This window comes from Epinephelus lanceolatus, chromosome 10 (assembly GCF_041903045.1).
Source record: "Epinephelus lanceolatus isolate andai-2023 chromosome 10, ASM4190304v1, whole genome shotgun sequence".
NCBI lineage: Eukaryota > Metazoa > Chordata > Actinopteri > Perciformes > Serranidae > Epinephelus > Epinephelus lanceolatus.
Window position 1 is genome coordinate 6,078,145 of NC_135743.1, and position 27,941 is coordinate 6,106,085.

Genomic DNA, 27,941 nt, shown 5'->3' on the forward strand with positions numbered 1-27,941 from the left:
AATTTCTTTGCAGATTCACATTATCAATACTATGATAAATTCTATTGTATTATTAAAGGCTGAGCTGCCCAGCAGTTTGTAAAGTCTGTAATGAATCACTAATTATAATCCAATAACAGGGCTCCAGGCATTTTGTGACCATTTTTGGAGTCAGTGCGAGTATTTTTTACAACTACTCGCTCGTGTACAAGTTTTTTTTAGACAGAAATGGCTTAATGAATTTACATGGCTCAGGAAAAACCAAACAAACAATACAATGAACTGTGTGTTCTGCGCTAGATATGGCCCTAAATATGTGGGGAAGACAAACTTTGCAGAAGCAACCTCTACACACGCACAATTCAAACATGAGACACCACTGAAACATAAAATCATAAAACAGAAAATCTGAATTTACAAATGAAACAGAATCCCAACTTCCAGCTGTATTTGCAGGCAGGAACCTAAGATACAATCTGCAGAGGAGGCTGAAATGATCATTGAAAAGCAGGAGCTACCGTTTACCAAGTGTAAGGGACAGATTGAACTTCTGAGAAAGAACGGTGTCACTGTTAACCATACATGTCGCAACAACACTGCATGTGCGCAGTTCAGGAGCTGGGCGTGCGTTACAAATGATCAAATTTAATGCAGTTGTTTAGTTTTGTTACAGTTTTTCTACTGTAATAACAGGAGGTAGGTTAGGAAGGTTACTGACCACATACTTTGTATACATTCATGAAAGTTTAATTTTGTTCAATTTGTAAACTTGAAATAAGTAAGTTGTAAGTTGTCTCTTTATTACCAAAGCATTTATCAGTAATCTTATCTTACTATATACTGACAAAAACTCTGTCTGTGTGTCTGTTCCACGTTTTTCTCCTCACTGACTTGGTCAATCCATGTGAAATTTGGCACAATGGTAGAGGGTCATGGGAGGATGCCAATGAAGCAATATTACATCAATTGGCCAAAGGGGGGCGCTATAGCAACCGATTGAAATTGTAAAATTTGAATGGGCATATCCCATGTCCTGTATGTCGTAGAGACATGAAACTTTGCACAGAGATGCCTCTCCTCATGAGGAACACATTTGCCTCAAGAACCCATAACTTCCGCTTATATAGATTTTTCGCCATTTTGAATTTTTTGAAAAACACTTCAAATGGATCTCTTCCTAGGAAGTTTGAGCGATCTGCATGAAACTGGGTGAACATAATCTAGGGACCAATATCTAAAGTTCCCTCTTGGCAAAAGTTGGAAAACTTACTAAAACTGAGCTTCTATAAGGCAATGAATATTGCGGAGGGCGTGGCTCATCACATAAAGGTGTGTAACATCTCAAGGGTTTCACCCATCACCACGCAACTTTGTAGGCATATGACCACACATAATCTGAGGGGACCCCTCCATTATTGACCCCATCAAACAAAATGGGGACGCTAGAGAGCTCATTTCTTATCTAGGCCTAACCGCCACATGGATTTTTACTAAACTTGGTAGATATGTAGAACAGGACGCCTCAAGGTGACTGGAGAAATTTAACTCTAATTGGCAACTGGGTGGCGCTATAACAACAGAAAAATGCTTCAAAATGGCTAAAATGCGACTGATCGCTGTGGCTCCCCCTGTGGACCAATGTTGTTGTTTTCTTCTAATTTTTGGTATGACTAAGTCATGGTATGGTATGCTGTACATAATCATGGAAACTGTCAGTGTGTCATTCTGTCAGTCAGTCATTCTGTCTGTCCCATGTTTCTCTACTCACTGACGTGGTCAATCTATGTGAAACTGCACACAGGCATTGAGGATTGGCATAGGTAGAAGGTGACAAAGCTACCAATGGGTATGGACTAGTACAGTTAAAATGGCAAAAAATGTGAATAATTCCATTGCAGGATAATTTAAGGTGTGCCCTTAAATTTTCTGCTTGTCACTACAGTGCTCCTACTAAAAAAAGTTAGTCCGGAGCCTTAATAATATAGTATATATTATTCTTAAAAGAGACATTCTGTGCTATGAGTACTTTTACTTTATGTTTGTACTTATACTTGAGTAAAATTATGAATGCAGGCTTTTTACTTGTAAAAATTTCTACACTGTTGTTATGGCACTTGAGGTACGTAAGTAAAAGATCTTAGTACTTCTTTCACACTGTGCACTTTGTGGTGTCATTATCACAACACTTCAGAGTGTGCTATTGCTTAACTGTCATTAGTTCATATGGCTTATATTGTCAAAGAGGCACACTAATGATCATGTTTTGGCCCATAATCAGACTGAGGCCTTATTACATATTTAATGCCATAACACCTTTATTATTGAAGTATTATTGAAGTTAGATAAACAGGGAAACTGGATGGAGTGGGATCATGTTTGTGTGTTTTCAGAGGGAAAAAACAGAGAAGTAACATCTGAAATGTTGAAAGACCGACACATTCGAGTGAAGCTGACATAAAACAGAGAAGTTTCAGGAAGTGTCCACATTGCGCAAAATAAAAATCTGCGACTAAGCACTTTCAGCAGTAACGGTTACTGATGTTGTCATTCTGTTCCCACAAATTTGCAATGTTGATAGTTTCCAACCCAGATGTGTAATCGGGGGGTGATGGTCAAAACAAAGCTGCATTGAAATTTCAGTGTCAAGGACGGCAACACTTTGCACCAACCAGTGCACACTTGCTCCAAACAGGTCAGAACAGCTGACAGTGCTCTCTGCTACTCTTTGTATCATGTTAGTTGAGGAGCACACTGAGAAAGACCTTCCCAAAATCAAACCAATGCCTTTAAAGTATGATACAATTAAGGCCTATTGCAAAATCTGTCATCGTCTGAATCAGAATCAGGTTTATTGCCAAACAGGTTTTTACTCACAAGGAATTTGCCTCGTTGTTTGGTGCACACAATTAATATATGAGGAAATAAAATAAAGTCAAAGTCCTGCAGCAGTCAAGAACAAATAGATCAGGAAAATTACGATAAAAATACTATAAAAAATACAACAATTACCTACAATATGACGTATGTCATTGGCCATTACTCTGTATTAACAAGTTTATGAGATGGAAATTATTTGCCCATGCTCAACAACTGCTCATGTTTTAATGGTCCATTTTAATCGAACTGAAGTCTGCAGAGGTCGTGAAGGTTGTCCAATGGGAACACTGATCTGTGGTGGAAGAAGTAAGAGCCTGTCCCACCTGGTGTAAACGAACGTGTGTGTTGGTTGGTCCGATCACAAGTGGACAGCTCTGTGTCTGTCTGTGCACACCTGGCATCAGAATGTGTCCCCACATTGAGTGATCGGATCCCACTTCCCCGCTCTATATGCAAATAAACACGTAAAAATACATTTGTGTTTGCAAAGACAAAATGTGGTGATGTTGTTTTTAATCAGCTGGTGGTTTGCCCTGTAAGGCCCTGAACACACAGAAAGCATTTAGGCAGCTATCTGTAATTGTTTTTAATGAGAAGGAAGCTTTTACTCGCTGTTTTTGCGTTTTTGTGTTCTGGGCACCTGACATTTTTGCCAGAGCACTCTGAGCTCCTCAAGTTGAAAAAACTTCAACTCAGAGAGGAAAAGCGTCCCTCATCATCTCTTTTTTCCCCTTTGTCCAATCAGATGATTTGAGAGGCGGGCCTTCTGTGGTCGTCACGACAACAAGTTCACAGTTGGTAAACAATGGAGGAGAAACTGGTGGTAGTGGTTGCTGGATACCCAGAGCGATATGGCCTGATGATAGACAGCAGGTTGTCAAACTGCCCCTGAGTCATCCTAAAATATGCCTGGAAACATCCATGATGGAGGAGAAGCTCCTGGACCAACTGGTGGTACTCCCCATGATCCAGCCTCTTTTTTAGGGTCTCATGTACCCACACAGATCTCTGTTTATCTGCTGAGAGCCTCTCACCCTCAACCAGAGCTACAGACAGCACCCTCTGCCTCAGCTTTTTAGTAACTGTTTAGTAACAGTGGGGTTTGACAGCCCCTTCTTGTCTCTCTCTCTGCTTTTCTTGAGACAACTGCTTCTAGGAGACTATTGCTGCAGAGTGGTGACCTCTGTGCTACAAGAAAGTTGGTCAGAGTCGGCCCGCCCGCACACAACAGTGCTAACTGTTTAAAGACAGGGTTTAAAGACAGACAGCGAGAGCAGAGCCATTTGACCGTCAGTGTGAGTTTGTTGGGACTGTTTAACAGCTGCTGCTGTGTTAGCTCGTGCTAACCTGGCTGAAGTTCAACCAACTGTTTGCAGGGAGTGAAATGGCTCCAGAAACAAGTCTTCTGACTTGCCACTGAGGCGTCAGATAAGTTAGGACATCAGCTGAAAAGGTAGACTAGGACACACTAGCAGCAACCAAGGAGGCTAAAAGAAGAGAAGTCATGACGTCTCATCCTGCCATATCACTGGGGTACAACAGATGTGCAGTGAAATCTGGTCTGCACCTGCTGAAAGGCTCAAAAGCTGGAACACTATCACAGAACATGGAGAGGATTGCAGGGTTCAACGCTGTTTTTTTTTCACTTGCCCGGTAAGGCAAGTTGGTCAGAGATCTACTTGCCCCAAGTCAGTTTTTACTTGCCCTAAAAAAACTGTTTAATTTAAGCGGCTATCAAATAACAAAGACTGCAGTTATTTTTATGTTATGTAATCTTTATTCACACTGTATTTATTAATTAAAACAACATATGTCATGTATTGTAGCTTAATTCCTACACAAAAATGACAGTGTCAGGGCTTAAAGTGAAAAATTTGTCAATCGTTCTCAGTCTATAATTTTGCGCCCTACTTGAGCCATGCCCACCTCTATTTTTTTTTCACCCCTCTCTCCAGTTCTGCTGTATTTACACCGGGTTTAATATATTTTGCTTCCATCTCTCTGCCCTGCTCTACTCTACTTCAACGCTACTTAGCTCTCTCTCTCTACTCTACTAGTAGACTACCACATCCACCTGTTGCACAAAATGCACACAGCAGTGTTTCCCCTAGGATGGAGTTGTAGCAGCGGAGGTGAAGCACACGCATGAAAAATAATTTTCACATGCGTGAAACTTTTTTGTATGCTTGCAAAGCACAGCCTGCTGGAATGTTTCTATGTATCTACTGGCACCAGAAGGGCTCTTTAGGACTAAGTACATACAGTACATGTGTGCACAGTATGAGCAGGTGAAATGTCTGTCTATTTTACATATGAGGTGTCTCAAGATTTAGGAACATACAATTGTATTGAATATAATAAAAGTAAAAAGTCACATGACATGCTGCTGTTTTGTGCTATGACCTATTTGAGTGTTGGAAGTTGTTATTTACGTGACATTATTGGTAATAAATCGGTGTGTATGATGTGATCTATGATGTGGCGTACTTCTTGTTCATTTGTATAACCTCTGAAACATAATTCATGAGTAGGGAAGTGAAATAGGCGAGTAAACCGGCGGGATGTGATTGCATAAGTGTTGAATCTGGATATGATCAAATTTCCTATGACTGGTTGGACATGGTTCAACCAAGATGCATTTAAAGAGGACGGCTGCTCAGCTTTTAGGGGTTTGGAAGATTTTCTTTCATTGAGTCGTCAGACTGTCGGGATCTCCAGGTAACACACTTCAGCATAATATTACATCAGATCATCTTAGTAATTTAATGTCTGCTCTCTTGACTTGTGATCCATTACTTCAGAACATTTCACCTTAGAAATAGTTTGTCATAGCATGTGGATGTGTACCTCTGCAACATGAGGAGGCAAATATTCTGAACTTTAATTCAAATTGTGAAATTTTCTGAATACTTACACTCTATATTTGCACTCATTCCTACTTTGTATTGCAACTGCTGCACAATTTCCCTCGGATAGGGGAGACCGGGTATGGTTGTAACGCTTTTTGTCTCAGTGCTGATAACTCACAGAGTTTCTTTGTCAGAGCTCTCAAATTTTGGCACAAAGTAGCCTTACTTGACAACTACAAAAAGCAACATTTCCAACTTCTCCAACTATATCACAGAATTTATTATTTGACGTCAAATACAAGGTGCCTCAGTGTTACAACCTGCCCCACTGCTGGGCTAAGGTGTGACAATAAGAATAAGAATTGATTAGGGATGCACGATAATATCGGCACATCACTGGTATTCGGCCAACGTACTTTTTCTTATTTTGCACAATGACTGAATATTACATATTGAAAAGTACTGTATTTTTTGTTTCCATCTGCTGGTGGGCCATCACGATAAGAGTATGTATGTATGTATGTATATCGCTATCGGTATCAGTTTTCAGTCAAATAAGTTGTTATATAACAGGATATCTGATATCGGCAAGGAGGCCAATATTGTGCATCCCTATTAAAAATTACACAATTACAAAAAATACACATAAAGAACTGATAAATACACTAATTACTAATTCCTACTGAGGTCTCACTCGCTAACCTGGATCAGTCAGATGCTTAATGCTTCACATGGAGTGACTCTGAAATACAAGTCAGCTGCCTCAGTCAGGTCAAGACATCCTCTTGCTGTGTACTGAAGAATTTTCGTCTGCAGTAAACGCTCACTGATCTTCCTTCCCTGAGGTTTTTTGTTTTGTTTTTGCAGTACCTGCTCAGTGTCACATGTCAGATTAGAGTATTCTTTGCTAGCTCACCCCTCGGTTTTTCTTACCAGCTCTCCTGGCGTGCTGAAAAAACGTGTAGATAACATGTGCTTTGTTGTTTTGGGTGAGTAATAACACCTATCCTGTAAGCTGATGTTTAGTGAGCTCTGGCAGCATGGTGGTTTGAAATAAGCAAAGATGGAATGCTTCATATTTTACAGATGAGACCACTCTCCAATCTAATAAACTTTTATAATTCTGATTTCATCAGTAGGGGCGGGCGATACGGCCCTAAAATAGTTTTTTTGCGATGATATTTTTGACGATATGACAAATTAGCAAAACAATATTTCATTATTAATTTAAGAATAGAGAATTGCAACAAAATAAGAGATATAGTTTTACAGTTCTTCAAATATTCAGCAAAAACTAAACAAAAATGATCTCTCATGTCAGTAACAGTAACTCAGTGAGATTCAGATTCTGTTACAATATTAATAGTTCAACAAAATAAAACCTACCACTGATTACACATTTAAACAGCTCCCAAATACAAAAATGTCCCCTGGGATCTATATATATAAATCAACAGGTGATTTCCTTCTTTTAGTAAAATCCTAAATGACTGAGTTGTTTTTTTTCCACCTGGACCTTTATGCTCTGCCATTTCTCCTCTAATCATCACGCTGTAACCTGTGACAGGCTGTTATGATACCACAACTATCACACATTCACTTCTATGGAGTTTTTTGTCGAGCTGTGAGCATCACGTAGGTTTACATTACCAAAGGTTTATGACAAAATCACGTGACGACACAGACTTCCGTGTGTGCACGGCGAGAGAGGAGAGGGAGAGACGCTGTGCTGCTGCCAGAGGAGCCGCTGAATGAGTTCCCTCTGAGCTGTAAGTCACTAAAAGAGTCTGAGAAGTCCGGGACTGTTCATAAAACATTCAGGACGCCACAGTTTATTTCACACTACTGAAGCTGCTCCTCTTTTTGGAACCAACTCGGAGTTGATTACAGTTTCAATTCCAGCCATGCTTGTTGTTGCTGTGGGTAACAGTATGACAGCAATATGTCAACAAGTCGAAATATTGCAAGTATCACAATGTGAATTTTTCATATGATATTAAAAATTATACTGGTATTACCGTGAACGAGATGATATGCCACACCCCTGATCAGTACACAAAGTGACACAAAATCTCATCTCACTCTCATACCTGAAAATCTGAGTTTTGGCTATAAAATCTGCAGACTTAACTAAACTATTAAATTTCACATGCAAAGTCAGGAAGGAAGTGACCATGTAATAAATTTATGAAATGACTCATAGGTCATCCCTTCTTGGTGAAAGTGGTGCTGTTACAAACCCAGTCTTCCCTAAATAAAGCTCTATCATCTCTTGATGTTGAAATCGGTCAATTACAAAGAGTAGGAAATGTAGATTTTGTTTTAAATATGTCTCTTAATGACTCTTGTCTGTCTCAACCAGGATGATGACACTCAGCGTTTTCCTTCTGCTGCTCCTCCTGGAGACGTGCTCAGTTTCCACTTATGGTAAGTATGATCTGAGGGCATGCAAGTCGTCTTCATTGTAAAAAATCACCAGAAGGTGGATTCATGTCTGTTTTGTTAGTCTGAAAAGTAAAAAAATATTTTTATACAAATTAAGTTTAACTGTTGTGACTCCAGCTTTTGCTCCAAAATCTGTGTAGCTGCTTTAGAAGAAAGCGTGTTCCCACAACTAAACATATTCATCAGCAAGTAAATAATATTGGGTAACAAAAGCTTTACAACTGAGTTGAGTTCTGAATAAAAACGAATTTCACTGCTCACATTAAATATATGTTTTATGTTTTGCTGACTGAGGTTTCTAAATGTTGTATCTTAGTCAGACTGTATCGGCAGACTAACGTCCTCTGTCCTACAAACTTGTCTGCAACAGCTTCCTGCACGACTTTTGCCTCAAGTAGAAAGTTAACTTAAACCGTTTACTGTTGAGATGTGGCTCAACACATTTGTTTTCTTGAGCTTGAGCTCTAAGTACACACAAAACATTTGTGCACATTATAAGCAGGGAAATTTCTGTCTAGCTTACGTTTTAAGTGTCTAAATATCAGCTGCTGTACATACACATTCACTTTCTACATTTATTATTTATTTATTTTTTTTTTTTGTGATCAAATGTTTATTAGGATTTGAAGGACATCAGTACATTCACCAGCACATAAATAAAATAAATATATAGACACATGCATACACACATACATATACAAAGATATGCACACATATATACACATACATACAGCACTCTATAAATCTTTTCATAAAACAATATATTTTATATCCTGAGTGTCAATTATTCTCTGTGGTATCAAATATCGATATTTCAGTATCATGACAACGCTGCTCTGGAGTTAAGTTATTAGTTGAGGCACTGATTTAAGTTTAAAAATTTACAGAAAATCTTCCATTATAACATTTTAAATGAATTCCATCTGTCTCAATCCTAGAAAACGTGGCCTTGCGTGGAAAAGCGACGCAGTCAAACCGTTATGAGCATGCATTTGGAGCTGCTAGCAGTGCCATTGATGGAAACCGTGAATCTAATTTCCACTCTGGCTCATGCACCCACACTGATGAGGAATACAGCCCCTGGTGGAGAGTGGACCTGCTGGAGTCCTACATCGTCACCTCCGTCATCATCACCAACAGAGGGGACTGCTGTGCATACAGGCTCAACGGGGCAGAGGTTCACATCGGCAACTCTTTACAAGACAACGGTGCTGCAAACCCAGTGTAAGAAAATATCCTGCATTTTAAAAAAGACTTTCATTTTGGTTTTATTTTGTGTGTAAGGGCATCGCTCTCATTTTAACCTCTGCACCGTTTAATGCTCATCACTAGCAAATTCTCAAAGGAAGAGTTTAAGCATGTTTTAGGCCTGGATTTTACGCAAGTGGGAACCTGAGGCCTGAAAATAAACTGCAGTTCTTCAAATGGCCACTTGAGGCTGACTCTAAAACAGAGTCAGCCCCCACGGACAACTGTGTTAAAATACCCAACTTTACAGCAGAAATAAACATGTTCACAGCCTGATGTAAAAAAAAAAAAAAAAAAAACATTTTTGGTATCCGACTATCCATAGATAATTTCTGCGTTCGTGACAACTTTGCAAGGGCTGAATTTTTTTAATGACTAACCCACATTTTATCAAGGCTCAAATATATGCGTAATTTAAGGTGGGCCACTTGAGTGACAGGCTGTCTGTGAGTCACATCCACCCATTGCTCCTCCACAGCTCCAGCCTCTTCTCCATATGGTCGAGTTTGGCCGAAATGCCAAACTCGAGGCTTTGACACGGCAGTCCACCAACTAGTGGGTGACATCACAGTAGCTACGTCCGTTGTTTCTCCAGTCTATTATTTTAAATTATTCACATTGTTATGTTTATGTACAAGTAATTTAAAACAGCAGAGGTGAGGAACTTGAGTTCACATGACTTGACTCGAATCAAACTTCAGTCGCAAATTTGAGGACTTGAGATGGATGACTTTTTAAAATTAAATATTAGCTTTCTTTGGTGGCACAAAATTAAGCCACTTACTCACCGAGGTGACGGGGAGGTGCTTGGAAGTTGGCCACCATGTTTCTGCAGCAACATCGTCCCGCTGGATGAGTGGGGCTGCTAGCTAGCTTCTACCCGAGCCAGCTGGTGCGCAGTGCAGAGCAGCCGCGGCTAAACTCGGCTAACCAGTGGAGACTGGAAGGCTAGCAGTAGGCACTTTGTTTCCACATCTTAACCCAGCTAGCGGCTGTCTGTCAGCTAACACAAAATAAAAAAATTTAAAAAAGCGAAAAATTTATATCACAGAACATGAAAAGTTCACCACCTCTGAATGGATAGCACTTTGAAATGCAGTGCTAAAGCTCACCTAGTCAATGGAGCAGACTAAAAGGAAAAGCCTCTTGTATTTAACGCCAGTTGGCTTCTTTTTTTTTTCCTTAAAAATTAATTGGTTAGTTCAGTTCATGGGTGTCAGGATGTCAAAAGAAAAAATTAACAAAAACTGACAACCCTAACTGGAAAGTTATGTTTTGTTTTTGAACATGTACAATGTGAAAAACAAACTACAAGAACATATCAGACCAGAATATCCAACGACATCTATCGCTACAAAAACCACAAAGGCACAGGAATCTGTCATTTTTAACTTATTAAATTATTGAATCATCAGAATTTCATATAAACAGACTCGTGACTAGCTTGACCTGACCTGAATGACATGACTTGACTTGTTCGATTTTAGTACAGTAACTTGGGACTTGCTTGAGACTTGAAGGTTAAAAGAATACTTCACTCATAAAATGACCAGTTTTGTATCAGTTGTTCACCCCACGTTACCTTGAATTTGTGAAGGAAACTGTTTATTCACTTAATTAAAAAGGTAATAAAACAAATTATAATTAAATTTCAGCTGAAATAAGAGGCATTTTGCGCCATGCAGTATGAACAGCCTACATGCTACCTTGTCCTGAAAATACCGAGATATGAACTTCTGCCTATATCGCCAAGCCCTAATCTGTTTACAAACTCTCACACGACTTGTGCAGTATAATCAAAGTCTCATTTATGTAAAGCCCTGTGAGGCAAATTCTGATTTGTGATATTGGGCTTTATAAATAAAATTGATTGATTGATTGATTTATCCAGTGGTATGCTCAGCACCTTCCAAACATGCATTTTCACTACCAAACCTTAACATTGGAGTCTGGCTTAGATGTTTCACTTTCATCTCAGTTTTAAATAGTATAGTTGTTACAGTTTTTGTTCGCTGACAAAATATGAGAAGAATTCCATATTCAGTTTGACTTTAAAGAATCAACCCTTCACTCAGCTACAACCCTGAAGGACTTTGTTTCTCTTTCTCTTAGGGCTGGGAGAATTTCTTCAATTTCTTCAGGCCAATCGTTCACTCTGACTTTCACTGATCGAGTGGAGGGACGTTATGTCACTGTGGTTGTACCGGGTCACGATAAGTACCTTACACTCTGCGAAGTGGAAGTCTATGGGTACCGTGCCCCAACTGGTGAGATTCTGAGCTAGTACATAAATAAATATGAACAGTATGCTGTGATTTTTATCTTGCCTGTAAACTGCAGCCAAAGACAAATCATATATAATAATAACTGAACGGGTTTAGAAGCCACATTTTTATTTAAGGAACTTTAGTAATCATATAAACGGTGGTAAGTCCTGCCTTTATCAAGAATCTTACATTTAGAGCCCACAACAGGATGGTTTTCCTTATCCCGCTTCTGCCTGCTCCCGTGTGTTATGTATTCCCGCCCATTCCCGCAGGGTGTGTTTCAGCACCTACAAACATTCTGACCATACATGCTGGCACAACAGATTAATTATCAGTAGATATAACTAGGGCTGCCCCCGACTGAGAATTTTCCTAGTCGACCAATAGTCGTCATTTAGGGCCATTAGTCGACGAGTTGCCTGCATGTTTATGATACTAATGTAATTATTAAATGATATATTTTGGTGGTTTGAGTTGAAGGTGTGAGAAAGAATAGTATCAGTAACATTGTTAACACTGTGCTACATTACAGAGAAATACAAAACCGTACTAATGAACCTTCATTAATATATTATTCATTGAGACATATTCATTAATAAAAAAAAAATCAGCAGTCATTTATGTTAGTGCATGTAATAAAAACTGTAATTTGCTGTGATTTTGTTATAATGATAACTGCAAAGAGGTCTGGGTAAGGCTGGTAATTTCTGTGTGTGCGTTCTTTTTGCAGGAGAGAACCTGGCGCTCAAAGGAAAGGCCTCCCAGTCATCACTGTATGAATTTGGTAATGCTTACAATGCCATTGATGGGAATCCTAACCCCAAGTGGGAGGACGGCTCCTGCACTCACACAAAGAACAACATCAGCCCCTGGTGGCGACTGGACCTGGGCAAAACCCACAAAATCGATTCTGTTAAGATTACCAACCGAGATGAAGAAGCAGAACGACTCAATGGAGCCGAGATACGCATCGGAGATTCTCTTGCAAACTTTGGCAACAACAACACCAGGTAGTGTACAGCATGTTTATTTAAAGTCCCTGATACATTCTTATGTTTTATTTCAACATATTTTACAGCCGCTCTTATTAATGTTTTTAGCCATGCTGGTTTTTGGTCCACCGCTTTGTTCCAGACTGAAAAATCTCAGCTGCTATTGGATAGATTGGTGTGGTATTTTGCTCAGACATTCATGTTTCCCTCAGGATGAACTGCAATACATCGTCTCATCTTGCGTCATCATCATCAGGTCCAAATTTCAAATTGCTGAATACTGTTAAGTCAAAATACCTGAAAAAAAATAATGCTATTCCAAGCAGCAACCTCCAGGGAAACACGAAGCCAATACAGAAAACTGCCAAAAACTGCAGTTCCTCTAATGGCCACTTGAGGCTGACTCAATAAGCGAGTCAATCCCCATAGACCTCCGTGTTAAAATGACCAACTTTAGAGCAGAAATAAAGATATTTACAGCCTTGTACAGAAAAACATTTTGGTCTCAATAGCTAATTTCAACATTCATGACAACTGTACAGGGGCGAATCTTTCGATAACACACCTGTGTGATCAAGGCTTAACGTTACTCATAACTAAGGGTTAGGGGTGGGTGATATGGCCCTAAAATAATTACAGATATTTCAGGGTATTTTTGCCATGGCGATATACTTGACGATGTAATAAATTAGTAAAACATATATATATATAAATTATTAATTTAACAACATAGAATTGCAACGGTGACATAGTTTTACAGTTCGCCTTCAAATATTCTGTAAAAGCTAAAATGATCTCTCATTTCTTTAGTTTGTGAACAACAACAGTAACTCAGAGTGAGATTCAGGGTCTGTTACAATATTAATAGTTCAACTAAATAAAATCTACCACAAATTACACATTTAAACAGCTCCCAAACACAAAAATGTCCCCTGGGATCTATATATATATAAATCAACAGGTGATTTCCTTCTTTTAGTAAAATCCTAAATGACTGAGTTGTTTTTTTTTCCACCTGGACCTTTGTGCTCTGCCATTTCTCTAATCATCAACGCTGTAACCTGTGACAGGCTGTTATGATAACACAACTATCACACATTCACATATATGTGGGTTTTTTGTCGAGCTGCAAGCATCACATAGGTATACGTTACCAAAGGTTAATGATAAAATCACTTAACGACTTGTCACTTGTAACCTGACTCCTGTCTGACTGCTAAGCATGGACACTTCCTGTGTCTGTCCTTTCAAATTAAATTCCTACATGGTCCAGTCATATAGGTTTTGATTTATTTTGACAAGGTGCAGCTCCTAATACAGTTTCACATTTGTTTGTGTTCTGCTACTAAGCAACCAACGAAATCTTACCGATTAATAACCTTTCTGGTTGACTAACGTTTGGTCGATTATTAGGGGGCAGCCCTGGTTCACAATAGCTAATATATATACTTAAAAAAAAATAATGGTACGAGTCAAATTCATCTTAAGCTTTGTTTATTGTGTGTTTTGTCTCTTTCTTTGTTAAATTAATTACGCTCAAAACATGAGTGTGAAGAGGGAGACAGAGAGTCTGTAACTGTAGCTACAACAACTTAGCAAAAAGAGCAATCACATTAAATGGACAGTGAAAAGGCAATGAGATGGTGGTGGTGGAGGCAGACAAAGTGAGACTGGAAAGAAATTAAGAGGCGCTAGATTATTTACACGATGTTAATTATATTATTAACATATCAATAATTCCTTTTTAAATATCACGATTATTGTCAGTACTGGTGTATCACAGCACCCCTTGGCCAGATGTAATGGCTAGAGAAAGCTCTTCTCTCAGTTCCTATGTTTGAAATCATGAGCGATAATGCATTTGTGGTCACGGCACCTAGACTGTGGAATGAATTACTGTTTGTTAAATGTTAGCTAAAAGCACACTTTTTTTTGTCTGTATGATTTTATTTATTGTTCCATCTCATTTATCTGTTGCTGCTGCATGCCCCTTGTTAAAGCAACATAGACTAATATTTTTGGGGGTTAACTAAGTGATTTCTGCCTCTCCTTCCAGGTGTGCTGTGGTCAAAAGTATCCCGGCTGGTAGTGTCAGTGAGTTCAAATGTAATGGCATCGATGGTCGCTACATCAACATAGTCATCCCAGAGAAAGAAGAGTTCCTGAGTCTGTGTGAGGTGGAGGTGTATGGCTCCCGTCTGGATTAGGGACACAGAAGGTCTGAATAAGGCGTAACAATAATCAAAAATCACCTCCTTGTAGACTTATTGATTATCTCCTTGTGTGACAGTGATGCATTGTGGGATTTTTTACAAAAAGTAGTGCACATGTGATGGACACTTTATAGGCTCCTTTTTTCCCTCTCCATTTTGGGATTTTTTCTTTTTTTTTTACAGAATTTCTCAGTGCATATATATTTGGTTTGGCCATGTTTTAATGCTGTTGTTGACTTGTCTGTTGAATACTAAACATTGGATGTGCTGTCAACTGCTGCAGGATAAAACTGTATGTCATCAATACATGATTAAACCATTAAAACAGCCTATTTTCCTTTTTATTTCATCATTACTGGTATTTATTATTGGTCAAAATATTTTTTTGCATTTGTAGTTTCAGGGAAACAATGCGTTTTTATGTTGAATTAATAAAAAAAATTGTTTTTCTTACACACCTCCATGGTGAAGGGAAAATCCAAAAACAGTGAAAATTCTTTATGAGTAACAGAAAACGAGGACTATGTTTAACAACAGCTAAACTATACCAAAATATCTGTTTACAAACTCTCACAGAACTTGTGCAGTATAATCCCAGTCTCATTTATCCAGTCGTACGATCAGTATTCCCCAAACACATGCATTTCCCACTATTGAAAAAACCTGGGCTGGATCCTTCCATCCTTCACAGCTACAGACCAGTGTCCAAGTTACCTTTTTTATCGAAAATTTTAGAAAAAATCATGTCCTCGCAGTTTTTAACAGCTCTGGAGGATAACTGTATTTTTGAAAAATTTCAATCTGGTTTTAGGAAATATCATAGCACTGAAACGGCACTTCTCAAAGTGACCAATGATCTTTTAATGGCAGCTGACGATGGTATGTGCTCAGTTTTAGTACTTCTGGACCTCAGTGCCGCCTTTGACACGATCGACCACAGCATTCTTTTAAATAGACTAAGGCACTGAGTGGGGATCTCAGGTACAGTTTTAGAGTGGTTTTTATCTTACCTTACAAACAGAAGGCTTTGTGTTGCAGGAAACAACCACATGTCCTCATTTGTTCCACTTAAGTACGGTGTGCCCCAGGGGTCAGTCCTGGGACCGATTTTATTTTCTATATACATGCTTCCCCTGAGGCACATAATACAAAGACATGGGGTTCAGTTCCATTTTTATGCAGACGATACACAGCTGTATCTACCAGTTAAAACCACTGATCCTGGGATGTTGGGTACTATGAAAAATTGTATTGTGGATATAAAAAACTGGATGTCGGAGAATTTCCTCCAGTTGAATGGGGCAAAAACTGAGGTTTTGGTTATTGGATCGCAGCACAGTCAGGATCAACTGATGCCGTCTATTGGGTCTCTAGCGGAATACGTCAAGCCCACTGCAAGGAACCTCGGCATCTGGTTTGACAGTAATCTTACCTTCGAATATCACACCACACGGTCTTGGTCCTAGTTATATCACCGACCTTTTAACATCATATGCTCCTACTCGCACTTTACGTTCCTCAGGCAAAGGCCTTTTATGCGTCCCAGAGTCCAGACTGAAAACTAAGGGAGATAGAGCATTTTCAGTCCGGGCACCAAAACTATAGAACAAATTGCCTGAGGAAATAAGGTCAGCTGATTCAGTGATCTCTTTTAAATCTCTTCTAAAAACACATTTTTACCGAAAAGCCTTTTTTGATTTTATCTGAGTTGTGTCATTTATTGTTTTCATGTATTGGAATTGTGTACTTTATGTTTTAGTTGTTCTGTAAAGCACTTTGTAACATATGTTTTGAAAAGTGCTATATAAATAAAGGTTATATTATTATTATTTCAATAAAACCAGGCATTAACAGGCTGGTAGGGGCCGCAACTGATCAACAACTGCCTTAGTTTTGAATGTTTCTGCTACATGGCAGTCAGGTTAGTGTTAGCCGATTCTTTAGTCGTCATTTTCACTTTGAAGTTGACATTTTACATCGCTGGTGTTCAGGAATTGTCCCTGTCCAGATTTGCACACCAAGGTCAGACAAATGTGGTTTTTATTCATTCAAGGAAACATTACAGCACTGACTTTGTCTGCTACATGTGACGAATGTAAATCAGGTGTGGGGACCTTGGCTCACCTTTTCTGGTCTTGCCCCAAACTCAGGAATTTCTGGGCAGACATTTTTCAGTTGTACAGTTAGAATAGCCCTGTATCACAATGAGACAGTGAGGGACTGATTACTCTTTGACTCGTCGCCCTGCATTACAGCAAGCTCTTACATTTGGTATAGTCATAGCAAAAAGGGTTATTTTGCGAGAATGGAAATCTGCCTCTCCTCCTTGCTTTACTTAATGGCTAAATAACATGGTTTCTTGTCTACATCTCAAAGAAATTCAGTACACTGTCTAACCGCCTTTTCAAGTTTTCTAAAATTTAGGGACCTTATATTGAACATATCAAAAGGATGAGGACTCAAGCTGACTAACCACATTGAGCTACTCCCTTGCATTGGTCTGTACACTGTGCTTCGATATACCAGGACACTATGTCTCCTTTGGACCTTCCCTGACCATCTATTGTCTTTATCCTATTGATGCTCTCTCTGTCCCAACCTTTCTGTGGACACATTATGATTGGTTGGTAACTGTACTGTTTTTTTTTTCTTTAGATGGCAGTGTGGTTGTTTTCTTGTTTTTGTTTGTCCTGTATTTCGTATCCTTACTGTTAGAAATTGAAAAAAACATTCAATAATGTCAGCCAACTGCTGAAATCCCTTTGTCTGTCACTTATTGTGGTGATACACCGGCAACTTTTTGATAAGCATCATGACAGGGCAAAGTGCTTACCAACAGGAATTAATGTACACTGAATGCCTAAAAATACAAGAAGTCCTCCAATCCATACAACCACGTGAGTCATATCGTCATACATCTGAATATGACCCACAGGTGTGTGTCCTAAATTAGTGCACCTACAGATGGATGATAAAGTATAGTATATTAAAGTACAGTTTTGAACACTGGTCGCAGTTGCACCAAAACTATGTGGTTGGGTTTAGAAAAAACATCCGTGGTTAAAACGTTTGTCAAATCACTCAAGTGACATATATCTACATACTACATTTTGTTGTTAACATAATTTTACGTTGACTTTTGGTAAACATCAATCTGCTGGATGAAAGTCTGGTGCTTGTTTGACCCTTCCACCTCCCTTCCCTCCCACCCTAGTCACTGCCTCACAAAAACATAAATGTGGGTCAGAATGGCTGCTTGTAAAAAATCTCCGTGTGCTCGTCTTTTGGAAGAGGACATTCTCAGTCACATAACAAAAGGTGTTGTGTTCAGCTATTGCTATCATCACTATCACTACCACCACTACCATGACTGTCTTGAGGACACAAAAGACCCAATTAATATAGAGTTGCTCTTTGTTCATTCATAGCTCCTATTTTTCTTGCTTGAGGAAATATCGTTCTCAGGCTTTATCTGCTGACAACAAAGGCTTTAAGGTAAAATATCACCGTCCTGCTTCTGATACATTTAACACCTACTTGGAGCAAATAGTGTTTATTACATGAACTTTGGGGAATATATCACAGGGTGTTCATTCACAACTCCTGGAATCTAGATCACCTGAGGAGGAGTGTGTGGGAGTAGACTCCATGATGCCATTTGATTGGATAGTGATCTTTATAAATGATCGACTGCAAGGGAAAGATTTCACACAAATCGGTGAGTTTGAAGGGTTTTTATCTCCACACGCAGGAGCTCAGTCTGACACTCAGTTCCTCGTCTTGAAGAGTGAAGAAGCCGTTGCTCGTAAGTAAAAATCTAATTGGCAAGATACAGTAACTCTGGCTGAGGCGAATTGTTGAATCATTGGACTCCAGGGATAAAACATTTGTTCTACCCAGAAATCAGAGTGAGCATTTTATTTTTGAGCTGCTTACTTTTCACAGCAACACTGGTAACACTAAGTGGTGCACAGTGCAATAAAAGAAAAAGCAGTAACATTAACCTATAGACAGACAGGCATGACTTGTGAAATATATTCTCTGCAGTTAACCAATTAACGGTTCACATCTCTAATGAATTAGGTAATTATAAAATACCAACTGGTTCCTATTGGTACTTAAATGTAGGTACATGGGAGGAAAAAATACTTGGAGAACAGGAACATTTCAGCATTTCAATAATGCCAAAACAACAACAATATAAAAGCAACAGTCTTATTTTTTGCATTTTTATGAGTTAAAATAAAAGACTGAAGTCTCATTGTGTGCACGCTAAAGACTTATTTCTCTCAGATTTTGTTCACATTGTTTAAATCCGTGTTAATGGGCACTTTGGCACAACAGTCCATACTCCATCCACCCAACAGGTATGACATATGAAGATTAGGGCTGCACGATTATGGCCAAAATGATAATCAGGATTACTCTGATCAATACTGAGATCACAATTATTTCTCTATTATCTATTTATCAATTATTTATCTGTGCTACATTCCTGCTAATGTACAAATCTTTACATCAAAATAAGACCGACCCTTATTCACAGTGCATCTCCAAGAATCAAAATAAAAATAAAATTCTGCTAAAACTTCTTACTCAAAATTAAATCAGTGCACTGCTCTCAATTTCACCTTGTGCTACACTCCTGCTGATTCAAAAATCCTTGCATCACAATGTGATTTAAAATAAGGTTCTTCTTCATCTGAATTCAGTACATCTCCTTTGAGTATGTCTCCGCTGCTGTGTTTTTTTTTCTTTTCACATTGGTCACGATACTGTGATGCGCTGTACAGCTGCTCTATTATGGATGTCTGAGTTGATGCTGGACAAAGATACTGATTCAGTGGAGTACTGTTAGCGTCATTATTCTTCTTGACCTTCATGTATTCATCATGCTGCAGGCTGTGGTGTTTTTTCAGGTGGCTTAACAAGTCAGTTGTGTTACGCTGTGGTGCAGACACAAGTCTCATGCACTGTTTGCATGTGATTTGTTCACTCCTGATTGCTTCCAAACAGGTAATGATGACAGATTTTTGATGTGCAGCATAGTTTTCTACGAGCAGAGCACGCAATTTTAACATTAATATCGCAGCTGATCATATTTGTTTCATGTTCGGAAAGCAGACATTGTGATCATGATTAAAATCTGATTAGTTGTGCAACCCTAATCAAGATGCTGATTAAACAGCATGATTACTTGACAGGTGTGCCTTGATATGGTGACAAAAAAGGCCATCCTAAAATGTGCAGTTTTATCCCACAACACACTGCCATGGATGTTGCAAGATTTGAGGGAGCGTGCCATTGGCATGACAACTTCGGGAATGTCCATCTGAGCTGTTGCCCGTGACTTGAATGTTCATTTCACCACCATAAGCCAACTCCAATGTTTCTGAGAATCTGGCAGTCAAAATGTGCTTAGAATTATGCATTTGCAGCTTTACTTCTATTAACAACTCTTTCTCCTGTCTGTCATAAACAGAATAATGAAGCACAGTGTGGTTTTACTTTTGATGCTCCTCTTGGGGATGTGCTCAGCTTGCCCTTCTGGTAAGTAAAATGTAAGAATATGCGTATTTATGTATTTACTATTAAACATTACCAGAGATAGTTGCATACATTTCATGTCATGGCATTTAATAATAAGCTCTGTGCAAATAATGGATAATGCAAAACTGTAATTAAAATGCACAATGATTCAGAATGTTAGTATTCAAAGCACACATGATGGCTAAAATTATGTGATACATTTTGTAGGATCTGGTTTGTAAGAACTGATGTAAGTTCAACAGCATTCCGAAAAGCAAAACCATTCATATTCCCTGACTGCGTTTACAAAACTGATGAAAGAATGAGGACAGGGCTCTCTCCCCATACCTTTGTCCCTTCTTGGCCTCTATATCCCAAACAGTTCCAGCAAGGCATCAGCCAGGTGTGGACTGGCCATCGGGAGGTCTGATAACCTTGGGTGCTGGTCTCATTATACAGCAGCAGCAGCCTGCAGTTTACAGTATATACACAGATATTCAGTCTCCAGCGAAGGGCTGGTCCAATCCATAATAGCAGGTAGCAACCAGCTGCCATTGCAACTGAAACCAAAAGTACCTAGTAATACTCGCGCTGTGGCAGTTAGTACACTGCTCAAAAAAATCAAGGGAACACTTAATCATCACAGTCTAACACCAAGTCAGTTAAACCTCAATCTGACCATTTGGAAAACTCAAGTGATTGTGAATCAGTTTCAGCTGCTCTGGTGCAAATGAAAGTGACAACAATGGAGAGGCAAAAACAAGACAACCTCCCAAAAGAGAATGGTTTTACATGCGGTGGCCACAGACAGTTGCTCTCTCCTTATCCTTCCTGTCTGGTTCTTCTCTAGTTTTGCATTCTGCTAGTGTCCTTGTCACTACTGGTAGCCTGAGGCGGTACCTGCAGCCCAATCAGGTTGCACATGTAGTCCAGCTCTGACAGGATGGCACATCCATATGTGAGGGTTTGCTGTGTCTCCCAGCACAGTCTCAAGAGCATGGAGGGGATTCCAGGAAACCAGCCCTTTGTGTGAGGAGGAAAAGGAGGAGCACTGCCAGAGCCCTACAAAATGACCTCCAGCAGGCCACTTGTGTGCATGTTTCTGACCAAAGCTAAAAGTCCCAATGAAAAAGTTAACGAACAGTAACAATTAGGGTGTCATCTGACAAAACCTAAAACCAGGTTAACGACATGACCAATGTGTATTGGCTCTACTAGCATTTAAAATGAATGATGAAAGCGAAAGTCAGAGGTGACTACAGGTTGATTAGTGATTAGTGTCTGGACGGCAAGACAGGTCTTTCCCTTTTTGAATAAGGATTGCAGATGACTGCTGTGTGCTGGTGTGGAGAGTTATTTCCTCTCAGACAGGCGCATAACACAGCAACGTCAAACAATGCAGCAGGGGGCCTCCGTCGCCGCAAGTTCTTTGAAGTCCGTTTTGTGTGCTTGGTCCTTAAAGCTGTGCCTCACCTCTGATTGAGGTTAGAGGCTCAAGGCTACATTAGCATGCATTAGCCAACGTTAAGCTGGGAGCTAAAAAAAAATGTGTGTATTTCTTTCACAGGAAATGTGGCCTTGCGTGGCAAAGCAACTCAATCAACCCGCTACAACGGACAGGAGATTGGTTTTGCGGCTGCCTACAATGCCATTGATGGAAACCGTGATACCAATTATCTCCATGGATCATGTACTGCGACTGCACAACAGACTAACCCCTGGTGGAGAGTGGACCTGCTGGAGTCCTACATCGTCACCTCCGTCGTCATCACCAACAGAGGAGACTGCTGTGCAGAAAGGATCCAAGGGGCAAAGATTCACATCGGCAACTCTTTAGAAGGCAATGGTGCCGCAAACCCACTGTGAGTGCATGTTGATTATTCATTAACATATTTATAGAAGATACAGTATATATAAAAAGTAACAGCTAAAGCTAGAATTTTGTACCTTTATTTCTTTCAGAGAAATGTAATGTGTGTACCTTCAACCTCAGTCCAGTCAGCCCAGTCACAACAGACCTGTTTCTTTAAGTAGGACACTTCTGTCTGCATCACTGAGAAACTCCAAAATAGATACTGAACATCATTATTAAGCTGCTTTCTCTCTTTCTGTTGCTTATTCAGGGTTGGTACCATTCCTGCAATCGCTGCAGGGGAGACATACACTGTGACTGTCAGCGGTCGTGTGGAGGGACGTTACGTGACTGTGTATCTACCTGGTTCAAACAAGATTCTTACACTCTGTGAAGTGGAGGTTTATGGGTACCGTGCCCCAACTGGTGAGAGTTTGAGCAGTACCAGTGTTGTATCTCTGCGTTATATAGGTACTTATCAGTGATCATAAGTGTTATATCATAGGCATTTCTTGAAGATGTTTTGCCTCTGATCCAAGAAGCTTCTTCAGTTCTAAATGACTGATATGGAGGTGCAGGCTTTAAACCCTGTGTGGGTGGGAACCCTTGCAGAGTCGTTGGGGTCACATGTGAGCTCTTAGTTTCAGAGTCTGTACCAGTCATTTAGAACTGAAGAAGCTTCTTGGATGAGAGGCGAAACGTCTTCAAGCAACGCAAGCAAGTCCAGTTGCCTATACTATAGCACTTAAGATTACCATGACCTGGATGACAGAGAATCTTCACCGAGAAGTACTTATCAGTGGCTTTATAACAGAGATCAGAGATCATCCTGCCTGCAGGTCCCACAAGGTGCCACTTTACATTGGTGTTGTGTTGTGCTATGGACTATTCACACGCTGGAATTTGTCATTTATGTGACAATGCATGAACGCAACACGGGCTACGCTCCAACTTAGTGTGTGTACAGTGCCGTGCTGCGCTGCTGTGCGAGCAGCGTGTGTGACTGTGCGTAACAGCAGCCTGTTGATGGTCAATTACACACTGTCCATAACAATAACTGTGTCAGGTCAGGCCAGTGCCCCCTGATATAATGTAGGGAAAACACTGAATCAAGCAAGAAGACTCATGGTACCATTTATTTATTAAATTGTAATCGCAATTGCAAATCGCGATATCATCCACCAAAATTGCAATCTCTCATTTTATCAAATTGTGCAGCACTAATACAGATAGACAGATTACAAACCTTGAACTTCACTGCACTGCCCTATGATCTCTAGTGGTACGGCTAGGTTTTGTCTGTATCTGTAACACTTCAAAAGACATGCACATACAGGGACAAAACGAATACAGAATACAGATAAAAGGCTCCATCTGTGTCCATACATGTATCTAATGTTGAGCATAAATAAAAGATGATATCCTCTGCTCATTTAACATAATCGATTACAGAAGCGGCTATCCTTTTCCTTTTTTCTTTTGGCCATAAAAGATTAAACACATAAATAATGTAAATAACTGTAACCACTCAAGTGCAGTAAAGTTTACTTTAAACGGACTCCACTAACACACATAAAACAGCACATGGGATAAGTTAGTCTTCAGGGCTTTCTGTCAGTCCTTTCTGGAAGAAATGTTTTAACTTTAACCCAAACCATCATCTTGTTCATTAAACTTCAGGCCTATCTCGCTTGAAGCCCAAAAGGAAAACTTCTCCCAACAGCCATTTCACCAAAGAATTCAATTCAGCTCAATAATATCTGTCAGGATTCAAAGACTTGTCAACTGTTTTTGTTAGTCACTCATTATTAGCTTATGCATCTTTACATTGCATAAATTAGCCTAGTGGCTACCAGACTTTTCTCCATTCATATCTTAACAAATCTTACTATATAATGACGAAAACTCTGTCAGTGTGTGTGTCTGTGTGTCTGTTCCACGTTGTTCTCCTCACTGCCTTGGTCAATCCATGTGAAATTTGGCACAGTGGTAGAGGGTCATGGGAGGATGCCAATGAAGCAATATTACATCAATTGGCCAAAGGGGGGCGCTATAGCAACCGATTGAAATTGCAAACTTTGAATGGGCATATCTCATGCCCCGTATGTCGTAGAGACATGAAACTTTGCACAGAGATGTCTCTCCTCATGAGGAACACATTTGCCTCAAGAACCCATAACTTCCGGTCATATAGATTTTCCGCCATTTTGAATTTTTTTGAAAAACACTTCAAATCGATCTCTTCCTAGGAAGTTTGAGCGACTTGCATGAAACTGGGTGAACATAATCTAGGGACCAATATCTAAAGTTCCCTCTTGGCAAAAGTTGGAAAACTTACTAAAACTGAGCTTCTATGAGGCAATGAATATTGCGGCGGGCATATAAATACTGTAATTATATCTTCATCGTCTTTCTCTGGGCTGCCTGCCATCTGCCTGCCGTTTGATGGTGACATAGACTTTCAAAATAAAAGCGTATCCTAAAGATGATGACAGGGATCGATGTTTTCACTTAGACAAAAAACTAACAAACATAAAAAAGTTGTATCTGTGCTGATATTTTATTGTTTTTGCAGGAGAAAACCTGGCAATCCAAGGAAAAGCCTCACAGTCATCACTCTATGAATTTGGCTCTCCATATAATGCCATTGATGGGTATCATGACGGTAACTGGATCAAGGCGTCCTGCAGTCACACAAACAACGACGTGAATCCTTGGTGGCGACTGGTTCTGCCCACACACACAAAAGTCTTTTCTGTTAATGTAACCAACCGAGTTGATTACTGGGAACGACTGAATGGAGCTGAGATCCGCATCGGAGATTCTCTCGAAAACAACGGCAACAACAACCCCAGGTAGTGTACAGCCTGTTCATTACAATATTAAAAAGTCTTCAAACTGGAATTTAAATGAAAATCATTAATGCTACAGGAGGAAGAATAATTTCTCTTTGGTGATAAATATTTAAGTTATTTGGGATTAAAATGTTGAAGCTCTGATCATAACACCACATCTCCAATCTTTATGTTACAGCAGATTGTATGTTACAGTCTAACCTATACCGAAATTGATATTTGGGAGTTCTTTCTTTGCTCTGTGGGATTTCCACTGTGTTTTCTCATAGTGGAAATTGTTATTGTATAATTTAGCACTATACAACTATAAATTAATGACTTATATTGATGTTCTAAACAATCTCAATCCAAGAAGTAGGAACATTTCTCTACTGTGATTTCGCATCACCGTCCATAACAATAACTGTGTCAGGTCAGGCCAGTGCCCCCCCGATATAATGTAGGGGAAACACTGAATCAAGCAAGAAGACTCATGATACCATTTATTTATTAACTTGTAATTGCAATCGCAAATCGCGATATCATCCACCAAAATCGCACATTTTTATCAAATCGTGCAGCACTAATACAGATAGATAGATTACAAACCTTGAACTTCACTGCACTGCCCTATGATCTCTAGTGGTACGGCTAGGTTTCGTCTGTATCTGTAATACTTCAAAAAACGTGCACATACAGGGACAAAATGAATACAGAATACAGATAAAAGTTCACAATCAAAGTTATTGTTTTCCGAAATTGAATAATTTTTATTTATTGAACAATCTAAATATGAAAACCCGTCCACAAATGACCTAATAAAGCCACTACAAGTCAGAAATTCTCATTAATGAGTAGAAATCTGTAGTTAGTGGTTAATTGCGCCAAAAAAATATTGTGAAACATCCTGCATTCATCTGTGCTCTCAGAGTACTGAAGATGAAGAGAGGTGGAAAAAAAAATGGTATAAAAAGGTGGACGAGAACCCTTGGGTTACAGTTAAGGATCTGTCTAAAGTCACTGAGGTCACAATTTACATCTCAGCAATAAGAAAAAAATAGGACAAACTGGTTCTCAAGAAAGGGTGCTATGGAGGATTCTTCACTGTGATTCTGTGACATGAACTAAAGAGAGACATTCATGAGAGACAATCCTGAAATATCAATACTTATAATGATGCCCTGATAAAAACATCTGCCACCAACAGCCTACAAACTAAACATGCAGGACTACAAATCCAGTGTAACCCTCAGTGTCTATTACAAGTCAAATGAAGCCCAGTTCCAAACCAAAGAATACTTGTGAATACTTGTGTCAGTCTACAACGTTCTGGAAACCTGCCAGTTTACACCAATGCAACCTGATGAGACAGTGTATCATTTCCATAGCAATATCTGTAAATGCTTTCTAATTTCAAGCTTGTCGGGGATATTTTGTAGCTAAATATAATTTAAAGTTCCTTAAATCTGAATGAGGAAAGAAAAATACTTGGTTGCATCTCTAACAGTAATGAAACAGCATAAACATTTTTTTTTTTTTCAAATCTGATCTTCAGAAGTACGCCACTATAATTTAAATCACCAGCGGCAATTACCGTGATCAGTCAGTGAGTGTTTGTGTGTGTGTCAGTGACATACATCGAGCAGCATCAGGAACCCACTGTTTGACACCAACACACTGTGAGGATGAGACCTGTATGTAAAGCCTCGTTTCCACCAAGCAGTTCAGTTCAGTTCAGTTCAGTTCAGTTCAGTACGCTTTTTTTCTGTTTCCACTGTAAAAAGTTGTGGATTGTACCAACAGAACCATTCCGTACCGTCCCCATGTTTGGTCCCCCCTCTGTTGGGGTACCTAGCACACAGATCTGGTACTAAAAGGTGGAGCTGTGAACACTGCAGTCTGATTGGTCAGTAGAGGATGGTCAGGGCTGAGTTGTGTCTGGTTTTGAGGAATCTTTGTTCTGAACTGAGATTTAGACACGTGGTGAAAATGATCTTTTCCTTCAGCCAGGCTTTGCTGAGTTAATTAAGACATTTCTTCTTCTTCTACCAGGTGTGCCGTGATCACAAGCATCCCACCAGGTGCTACTCGTGGATTCGACTGTAATGGGCTGGAAGGCCGCTATGTTAACATATTTATCCCTGGAAGAGCGGAGTACCTCTCTCTGTGTGAGGTGGAGGTCTATGGCTCTTTCCTGGATTCACTTTAAAAGAGCAAGAATGAAGCCTTCTTGTGATTCGAGATTAATGTTTATAACACATGGTCCCTGTTAAATAAAACTATTAAAAAAAAAAAAAAAAAAGCCAGTGTTGTTATATGTACTCAGACAAACCAAAATAATATATTTAGCTTTAATTTGATTGCTGCATTGACTGCATGATAAATAACCAATCACATTGTGTGCAACATGGAGCTAAGTTTGTCCTAGACAATAGCAATATGGCATTAGTCAGATAAACTGGCTCTTACATGATCTCTGGTAAACCAGTTTAAATCATGTTTGAATTAAGCTTACTATAATAAAAACATTATCACAGCAGCCTACGTGTGTTTCATAATTGATCTGTTTTCTAATGCTGTTTTAAACTGCTCTTTAATGCTGAACTTGTGATTGTACTGTCACTGCCTGCTGCTGTGTCTGTGTCTCTGAAATAGAATTAAATCATTAAAAGAGCCTTACATGTTGGTCTGGATCAAAACACACTTGATTAAACTTAAACACAAATAAAGAATGTGGAGTTACAGAAGAATCATGTTTTCAGTTTTTAACATGTGTCTTTATTTGGGCTGTACAACGGAGTATTAGGGCCTCATTGAAGAAAAAGAAAATCGGAGATTACGAGAATAAAGTCGTAG

General features: G+C 39.4%; 2 protein-coding genes across 2 annotated transcripts in view; both read left to right on the top strand.

The window, feature by feature from the left end:
* Positions 1-15,198, top strand: part of LOC117266005 (uncharacterized) — a 30,928-nt gene extending 15,730 nt beyond the window's left edge. The window contains exons 7-12 of the mRNA XM_033640912.2: positions 5,432-5,574; positions 8,068-8,132; positions 9,089-9,374; positions 11,511-11,665; positions 12,396-12,675; positions 14,714-15,198. Of these exons, the coding sequence (XP_033496803.2) occupies positions 5,432-5,574; positions 8,068-8,132; positions 9,089-9,374; positions 11,511-11,665; positions 12,396-12,675; positions 14,714-14,864 (1,080 nt within the window). The 3' untranslated portion in view covers positions 14,865-15,198. The remainder of the gene's footprint in view (positions 1-5,431; positions 5,575-8,067; positions 8,133-9,088; positions 9,375-11,510; positions 11,666-12,395; positions 12,676-14,713) is intronic.
* Positions 15,199-18,596: 3,398 nt separating this feature from the next.
* LOC117266007 (uncharacterized) lies at positions 18,597-27,835 on the top strand. Its single transcript, XM_033640918.2, has 6 exons — positions 18,597-18,675; positions 20,353-20,420; positions 21,967-22,261; positions 22,523-22,677; positions 24,827-25,106; positions 27,138-27,835. The coding sequence occupies exons 2-6, from the start codon at positions 20,357-20,359 to the stop codon at positions 27,292-27,294; spliced, it is 951 nt and encodes a 316-aa protein (XP_033496809.1). The 5' UTR covers positions 18,597-18,675; positions 20,353-20,356; the 3' UTR covers positions 27,295-27,835.
* The last annotated feature ends 106 nt before the right edge of the window (positions 27,836-27,941 follow it).